Here is an 8,699-nt window from a genome sequence, read left to right on the forward strand (position 1 = left end):
CTCATAGCATTTTGACTGGCATGGATGGACTAATAATATGTTGATGTGATGGGAATGAACGATCAAGATTTGTGGGTTTGAATTTCATGATGACTACCAATAAAACTCGATAAATAACATCAATTTCATAATCAGGATATCATATATTATTGCTGTTATAATAACGAAAGTTTTTATTTTTGTAATGTAGAAAATATGTTTTAAATATATATTTTTTCATTATGTAGGAAAAATCGTGTTATATTGATATATTTCATGTTGTTTACTTTGATTTTCTTGGTTCAAAAAAACCGTCGATTATAATTTTCTTTTTTTGGTTCAATTTTGAATTGTCATTTGCTTGCTAAGCTAGTNATTTTCTTGGTTCAAAAAAACCGTCGATTATAATTTTCTTTTTTTGGTTCAATTTTGAATTGTCATTTGCTTGCTAAGCTAGTAGAAAAATTACCAAAAAATAAAAATAAATAAAAAATCTCCATATCCTTTTGCAAATATCCTTCAAAAATGAAGAATTGAGTCCCTTCAATTTTTATTTTATTTCCCAGAATGCAAAATGTTAGGGATTTTGACATTTTGTATATCCAAGGAATAACTATTATTTTCTACTGAAATTCATATTCAACGAGGTTCTTTCATCTTTCTACTTCATTCGGACTAAAATTACAATTTAACTTTCGAAGTCCTTCTCCTTGCATTTACAAAATGAAACACGAAGAAAAGAACCAAGAGACAGGCTATGACCAAGAAAAGGACTTTCCCTGAGGAGAGGTATGCATGCTCGTCTACTGTACTTGGCAGGTTCTTCTGCATAGAATAAGATACACATTAGTTGTGAGGAAAAAAAAATCGAAATTCTGTCGTATAATCGAGCAATATTATACCTCTCCACTTTGTAAATGAAAGCGTAGAATCAATAGAATAACAAATAGAATTAGATGCATGAAATATATGACAGCCAAGGAGACGTGAAAGATAGATACTCTCTGGATTCTAGAAAAGCCTACGATTGAACAATCAATTGCAGACGAATAATCAAGAAGTTCTCTTCGTCATAGGCAGTTGATATGTAATACTACGTGCATCAAAAAATTGGATGACAATACAAGTCATTATATAATATTATCTAGTAAGCCAACCCCTGTTATGGAATCAAGAAAAAAATGTACACTCGATTGGCAGCCAGACTGTTGAGTCTCAAACAATGACAAACTAAGAATGAATTTGAAAAAAGTTTTGAGTAAAATGACACTAGTAGAGAGAATGAAAATATACCATCCCAAGCTCCTTATATCCAGTCGCGGGTGCATGAGATAGATGTAGAAAGGTTGGATGTAGGGGTGACATTTTTTTTTGTCGTATTTGATCTATATAAAATGCCCTCAATTATAAATAAGATAAATTTTCATCCTTACCCTTCTAACTCAAGAAAAGCCAGCTACATGAAATATAGCTCTCAGCAGATAATAGATAACACGAATGTTTTTTTAACTTGGCACGTGTAATCTGCCCAAAAGTTTACCCGATCATCCTAAAATTTCACCTCTTTCCAATGTTGATGCATAAACTATCGTAACTGCACTCAAAATCTCTCTTTTTAGCAGTATAGAAGCAATGCAAAGCCCAAAAGGCACATGAGGAAAAAAGAAATGAAACTTACTGCCTGAACCATATTTTGCATCACAAGTGCCTGTTGCTTTGCAAAGATGTCCCGAGCATAATTGTACAGCTGCGTATCTAGGCTGTTCAGTGATGTAATTTCCTGAAGTAGCAGTTCAGGTACCTTACGACGAGCCTAAAAATTGTTAAGCTAATGCGATCAATGGCAAGGATGGGAAGAGTACATAATATAAAAAAAGTTACTAGGCAGTCAGAAAAATAGAACTCCTGCATGACAGACCAATTTAAGCTATCATACCTCTTTTGTAAAGTTTGCAGGAGAAATTCTTTTCAAGGATTTTGCACGTCGATCTGATTGGGAGTTTCGTAAGCTTGAAATACAGGACTCGTATGCTTCCAGAAGTTTTCCAACCTCCATCTGTTACAGTGGCAGGGAGAACTTAGCCTGCTCAAAAGAAAATAAAAGAAACGAAAAGAAAAGAAAGGGGAAGATTAACACGAAGAAATACAAGCCGTTGCTGGGGGTGTACATTACTGTTTGCTGCTTCGTCCTTGCTAGCTGATGATACTTTCTTTAGCTTTGTGTAAGTGTTGTTTTCCTGTAATTTGGCAAAATGATATATTACAGTCCCTGAATTTTAATCTCAAAAGATTGTTAGAAGCAAAATTGCAGTCACTCCTTACTTGATTTGCATCAGACTTGGAATTCGGAAGCAAGGATCTGTGTTCTGTAGCAGAAGTAGAACATTATTTAAGGAAAACCACTATCACGTAGGCCAACTCAAATTTCATAACATTTATCAAACACATTGTCGAAGGACAATCACTTCAATGAAAACATTTATCACGTGCATTGAACTGGAATCTAAATCCAGCTTGGTTAGGCAGAAGACAATTCTGATATAACCCTTTTTCTCAATTGGGGCCCATTCAGAAATCAACCTGCTTTAAGATAAAATGATGTCTTTAAAATTAGGAGTGAAGACAACCCACCCATTGTTTTGGTGTCGAGCAAACAAGAAATTGCTAACATGGAAGCCTGAAGCTATATAACATGCAAGACTTAAAAATTCCTTTTCAAGCTCAATATCTTTGATTTTTATTTGTTGCAACAAAGACATAATTGACAAGTTATCTGGACCAGTTAGTTCTGATTACTAACCTGAACCATTATTAATGGCAGAATCAGAACTGGAGCTTGATTTTGTCAACTGAGCTACCACCTGTGCACCAACTAAACTTGCGAACATAGAAGCTGACTCTCTGTGTTTCTCAGTAAGTCCGACATACAACATATGATCCAATCTCTTCTGCAAGATTTACAATGATCTACTACGATTCAAACCATAGAATAAAGAAACTAATCAAGAAGATAAACATTAATATTCCACGTTATGCATGATTGTGGAAACCTTTTATCATCACCTTCACAACTTCAAGCACATAATGACCAAGACCCTGATACTTTAGTACACAATGGCGCACTGCATGTGATTCGGCTAAATAAGAGTTGTTTGTAAGTCCTGCAATCTATGAATCAAAAAATAAATCAGTAAAGTGAATACTTTTGAAGTCTAAAGGAGAGACACAAGGTCAGAAAATATCACAAATCACACGTCGGTCAACATATATCATCTACATAACTCCACTTGCTATTCTCTTTGCATCCAGCACATCCATCTCTCAGTGGCCAAATTTACAAATAAATATTGGACAATGAGGCACTAACTACTTCTATGCTGATACAAAGTAAAACTGCATAACATTTTTCATACATCCTCAAAGCTCATAACTTCCATTCAAGCCAGCTATTTTTGTGTATATCACATAATGTGCAAGTGCTGCACAATTTTCATGACTGGTCAAATATTTAAGATTGTGTCCCCAAATTTAAAGTGTAACAATATTGTTATGGCCTTTCTGCCTAAATGGTTCAATTCCTAAATCCCACCTTCGAGAATATAAAAGAAATGACCACATAAAGACTAACATGTTTGGCAAAGCTTAGATTATAATTTAAGCTGAAAAACATATTTTTTTATCAACATATATCGTAGGACCCACAACTTACTATACACTTATTATCCACACATTATGTAAAATCCATTGATTATAAGCACTTAACAGCACTACCAAACAAGCAATAAGACCTAAGGAGCAGTAGATTACAGGACCTGGAAGGTGGCCCCATTGTGGATGATGTCTCGAGCAATAGGATCATTAATGTAATCACGTAGGGGCATCAAAATTTCTTCCATATCATATGAGTCATTACTTAGGATATAAGATTGGCCTTTGCTAATTCTAGCATCCCTCTGCCATATAAATATAAAATAAGACGTTAAAATATGACATCAATGAAAAGCGATAACAAAATAGCATTCAAACGGTGCCATTAATCCAGAATAGGAGGATGAAATCATCAAATCAAAGTTTTAGAAATTTGTTCTGCAAAAGAATGTTTGTAATTCAAGACATTTGTTTCACCTGCAAATTGCGACATCATATGATTCACCGCTGACTTAAACAGATAATAGAATCATGACAGACGCTTAGGTCAGAAATTACTGTTAACCATTGTATAACAGATAAAGTGAGTGGGGAACCTGATTGCAATCTTTTGAATGAAGTCGTCTAAAGATTTCCAAACATTACAATGAGCATGATGAGATACATAGAACCTAGAAAATATCCTACATTTTGTGTTTTTACTCTCAATTTTGTCCAGAACCTTCACTGTCCAATTAGTGTATTAAAATTGATTCAGCTACAGTTTGTAAATTAATTTAAAAAATTTAATATCTCTTTGCAAAAAAATCTTTTCAAGAGTCAGGTTAGTCAATGGATATATATTCAGAGATTCGACTTGGAATATAAATATGGAATGGAATCAACAAAGAGAAGTTGCTAACAAGAATGCAGCTGATCTGAAAGCTTATCCCATTTCTAAAGACCACGACACCTCAAAGAAATTAGCCATATCTGCCGCTTCTACATCTTAAAAATTTTGATTGTAAATTTAAGAATGTACAATGTGCAAATATTTAGTCATAGCTAAGATGGATAGGGCATGCCACCGAAAGGACAGGCATTCAATAAAAATAAGTGTTTCATGGCAAGAAATAACAGAGTAATATTAATTTAAGAAGGAACATTTACATAACTTCAATTAGTTGGTTTGAGAAAAATCAACAAGGTTAAGGTGCGATACAACTGCTAAGTTGTCAGAATATAGACATTGTAGTCCTAATATTATGATTTTGCTCCAACCACAACAACATGCACTGTACTTCATTGAGCATTGGCAGAGAAAAATGCACAAAAACCCTTAAAGAATTATCGTGAAAGGATGAAAGAGGAAAATCCCATAAAGTAAGTTTCCAAAACTAATTGCAAAACGTACTCGGGCAAATAGATCTTCTCTCATCCAAGGGACCAAATATTTCCATGGCCAGATGTCCAGTGTGCTTACCCCACCTGCCTTCAGACGTGCACGTTTCGCCATTCTTGATAAAGATGTGAAGTTACGGAATACCAAAAACCTAGCTGCTACCTCCACCGAAAATTCGTAAGTGCTAAAGACTCGTTCAATAGGGTTTCTAAGTATTGTAACCACTGAGGTTTGCTCCTTGGGAAGTTTAAATATCATGCTATAGTCGTCATGTGTACTTAATAACCGGCAGTTTGATTCTCTGCTCATTGAAACAAAATATATAGCTTAGACATCTTGACAGAAAAAAAAGGGCTTTTCTTATGATGTATGAGATATTGCAAAGGAAACAGTAGGTAGCATCATCTTTCCATTGTGCCTATATATGGTGAGTCTTGATAGTTATGTATAAACAAAGCAAATCAGCAAAGATTAGTTATATCTTCCTAAAGGCTAGAAACAATAAATAGAGGTCAACATATCCTATAAGACGACAGCTATAATAATCAAGTGAAAGTTATTCATTCAATCAGTTAACTGTTTCAGAATTTACATACATAGCCCAAAGTTCCAATAAGAACAATTCCATCAATTACTGAATTTCCTCATCAAATCAGCTACAGGTATGTAATTCCTAAACAAGTCGTCAAACCCTAACTCTTTTATCATAAGCATATATACTAATAACTCAGGCACCATCCTATCAAGGTAGATAAAATTTATTCTTTTGTATTCACAATAACTATCTAGTGCCAGGTTTAGAGCTTGTCATGGGCAACAACTGAACTCTCAGCACTCAGCAGTGAATACCCAAGTTCAAACGCATTTGTGACAAATGCAAAGTTGGCCTCATATTGTTATTGAAAGATATTCTCATGTCATAATGTAGAATTTGTTCGCTTGTGTCAACTATCAAGTGTAATTACTAGATATATTCACCTCATCAAGCTGTTCTCAAGCATTAGCAATGAATTTCAGCATGCAAAATGGAAGGAAAATTGAAAATGTTACCTTGGATCAAACCTTAACTTATCATAAGAGCGTGGACATTCTTGGGCATTTGCATATAGCTTCTTCAAGAAACTGCATATGGGAAATCTGAATATAAGCATACACCCTTTGTATTTGTTGTTTAACAAAAAAATAGGGTAGAATACTTTTGTGACATTTTCCCTTCATCTTTCCTTTTGCAAGAGTGGCGTGAAGTGGCATAGAATCTATTAGTAGCACAAATAAGTTACCAATGGAAATATGTTCGCCCTCCTGTCCTAGGAACATGAAGGAAAAAAAGCAAGTCCCGCAGTATGCATTTGTCATCTTTAATTTCAGAATCACGGGAAGAGAATGCCCAGTTCTTGACAGTATGTTCACACTTCTTATAACCATCTTCAGTAGCAGATGCCCTAGTTGTGATAGTAGCTGGAAGAAGAAATTGATATGACCAACTACAATTGGAATAATTAAAAAAAAACACTAATTTTGGCCTCGTGTAAATGCCCACACTCAGAGCCTCAGACGTGTACACACACGACTCTCAGTTATATGAAGATCTTAACCCCAGTTTCTAAGCAATTCACTACTTATTTACGTATGTAGCTCAAATTTAATATCCTACTCAGTATCACAAAATAAAACAAGCAAAAGTGCCCAAAAAAGGTAACTTGTATATTCAGAATATCTGATTCTTCCTCCCTTCATAGCATAAACCTTCCAATTGCGCCGTTATTAAAAAGATTTAAGGCACAATGAAAAGAAAAAATAAAAAAGAAAAGAAATTAATCATATTTCAATTAACGGCAAAAAAATCATCATCCTTTTGATAGTATTTAACAATGAATTGTATGCAAAGAAAGAAAATTTTCAAGTGAACAACGTGTGGAATGATCATGAATATATGTTGCCATATATAAAAAAACGTAAAGATGACTCTCTCTGTTCAGACTATCAGTTTAATGAGGCAACATTCCATTTTCAACATAATCTAGGAAAGCATACCACATATAAGAAGCAGTAGGATGGGACCCAACTTCAGCTCAAGATTCAAGCACCTCATCCCAACAGATGAAGAAAAGGGTAAAAATCAAACTTCAATGTCTTTCTTTTATTAAACGATGCTAAACAGAAACCTGAACATGAACCCAAAAGACAGTAGCAACGTATCAAAAAAAATGCCAGCACTATTATTTTCTGATTATATATATATATATATATATATGTACACACACACACACACACACACACACAAGCCATCTAAACAGACAAGGAAAGAGTGAGTAGTGTTCATAAATTCCCACATACAGTATGTGATGCCACTAAACAAAACAAACTTCACGATCAGACAAGGGGTGTCCCACTGTCCCTTTGCAGTTTCAATACCTCCAACCAGTGAAGTTTCTCGAACAAACCCTACGAAATTTCCCAACTTCAATTCCTCTCCTCCTCAGCCAAATTCACTCCGAAATAAGAAACTTAATTGCTGTTGATGCTATTTGATAACACAACCGCGGGGAATTTTTCCCGACGAAATGGTGGGCAATGGCTGCCCCACCCGGTGTGTTTTCCATAACAGGCTTTGACAAAGTTATTTGTTAAAGTAAAAAAAAAAAAAAAATGGAAAATATAAACAAAATATGTAGGGTCGAAAATATCTTCATTTAGGAAAGAAGAGGAGAAAATAGAGAAAAAAAAAAAATCTGCTACGGACCGCTCGACGTCGCCTACGGACTGCCCGGACCTCACCAACTTCGACCAAGACCAGAGCCACCTCGATTTGCCGAAAACCGTCATTTTCTGGAATGTTAGACATGTTTTCTATAAATAATTACTTTAAATTTGTGAAAGTTTGAATGTTTAGGATATAAATATGGGTTAAATTCATGTTTTTATGGTTAAAATGTAAGAAAATATCGAATTTGAGATTAAAATGTTGAAAAAAAGTGAAAAAAGGGACGAAGCTCGCCGGAAATGGAGTTTCCGGCGAGCTCCGTCGGTTTGGTCCGTGAGCTCCATCGACGGGGCCAGACCGGATGATCCATAACGAACCACCGGACCAAGACCATATGGTCCGGGCCCGGACCCGAATTTTGGTCCAGGTCCAGACCCGGATTTTGGTCAAAAATAATTTTTTTTCTTTTTAGAATTATTGTTTTATTTTTGTGTTAAGAAATAAAATAAAATATAAAATAAATAATATATTAAGGGGAATTAACGAAATATTTAAAGATAAATTAAATTGAGTTTTAATTTTTTTTCTTTTTTACTTAAATATACGTTTCAAATAAATAATCGAAATAGAGTAATTACATATGAAATAAATAATATACATAATTTACGAAATATTGAAAGAATAAATTAAAAAACAATATTTTTTTTACTTAACGAATTAAGATAATGAATTAAACAAATAGTAAAAGGAAAAATCAAATAAATATTATTCAAATAAATAATCGAAATAGAGTAATTAAATATAAAATAAATAAAACACGTGATTAATGAAATATTAAAAGAATAAATTAAATTGAATAATATTTTTTTTACCTAATCAATTAAGATAATTAATTAAAGAAATAGTGAAACGAAAAATCGAATAAATATTATTATTTTTATTCAAATAAATAATCGAAATAAATAATATACATAATTAACGAAATAT

The 8,699-nt window shown here is 33.8% G+C and overlaps 1 protein-coding gene across 1 annotated transcript; it reads right to left on the reverse strand.

Moving 5' to 3' along the window:
• Nucleotides 1–497: 497 nt before the first annotated feature.
• LOC111372802 (protein-tyrosine sulfotransferase-like) lies at nucleotides 498–7,853 on the reverse strand. Its single transcript, XM_022995206.1, has 13 exons — nucleotides 7,787–7,853; nucleotides 7,346–7,486; nucleotides 6,289–6,466; nucleotides 6,059–6,130; nucleotides 5,021–5,309; nucleotides 3,792–3,932; nucleotides 3,043–3,147; nucleotides 2,780–2,927; nucleotides 2,302–2,345; nucleotides 2,127–2,216; nucleotides 1,916–2,035; nucleotides 1,658–1,792; nucleotides 498–804 (listed from the first exon to the last, which is right to left on the reverse strand). Exons 1-13 carry the CDS (start codon nucleotides 7,851–7,853, stop codon nucleotides 661–663), a joined length of 1,674 nt encoding a protein of 557 aa, XP_022850974.1. The 3' UTR covers nucleotides 498–660.
• Between the last annotated feature and the right edge of the window lie 846 nt (nucleotides 7,854–8,699).

Source organism: Olea europaea, unplaced genomic scaffold, assembly GCF_002742605.1.
Source record: "Olea europaea var. sylvestris unplaced genomic scaffold, O_europaea_v1 scaffold1031, whole genome shotgun sequence".
Taxonomy (NCBI): domain Eukaryota; kingdom Viridiplantae; phylum Streptophyta; class Magnoliopsida; order Lamiales; family Oleaceae; genus Olea; species Olea europaea.

Excerpts from the sequence above, each read along its gene's own strand:
- LOC111372802 (XM_022995206.1), bottom strand. The coding sequence starts at position 7,853 with ATGTCTAACATTCCAGAAAATGACGGTTTTCGGCAAATCGAGGTGGCT. Across the intron at positions 6,131-6,288 it reads GGGCGAACATATTTCCATTG|TTTCTTGAAGAAGCTATATG; the intron begins GTAACTTATTTG and ends TCCCATATGCAG. Across the intron at positions 5,310-6,058 it reads AAGTTAAGGTTTGATCCAAG|AGAATCAAACTGCCGGTTAT; the intron begins GTAACATTTTCA and ends TTCAATGAGCAG.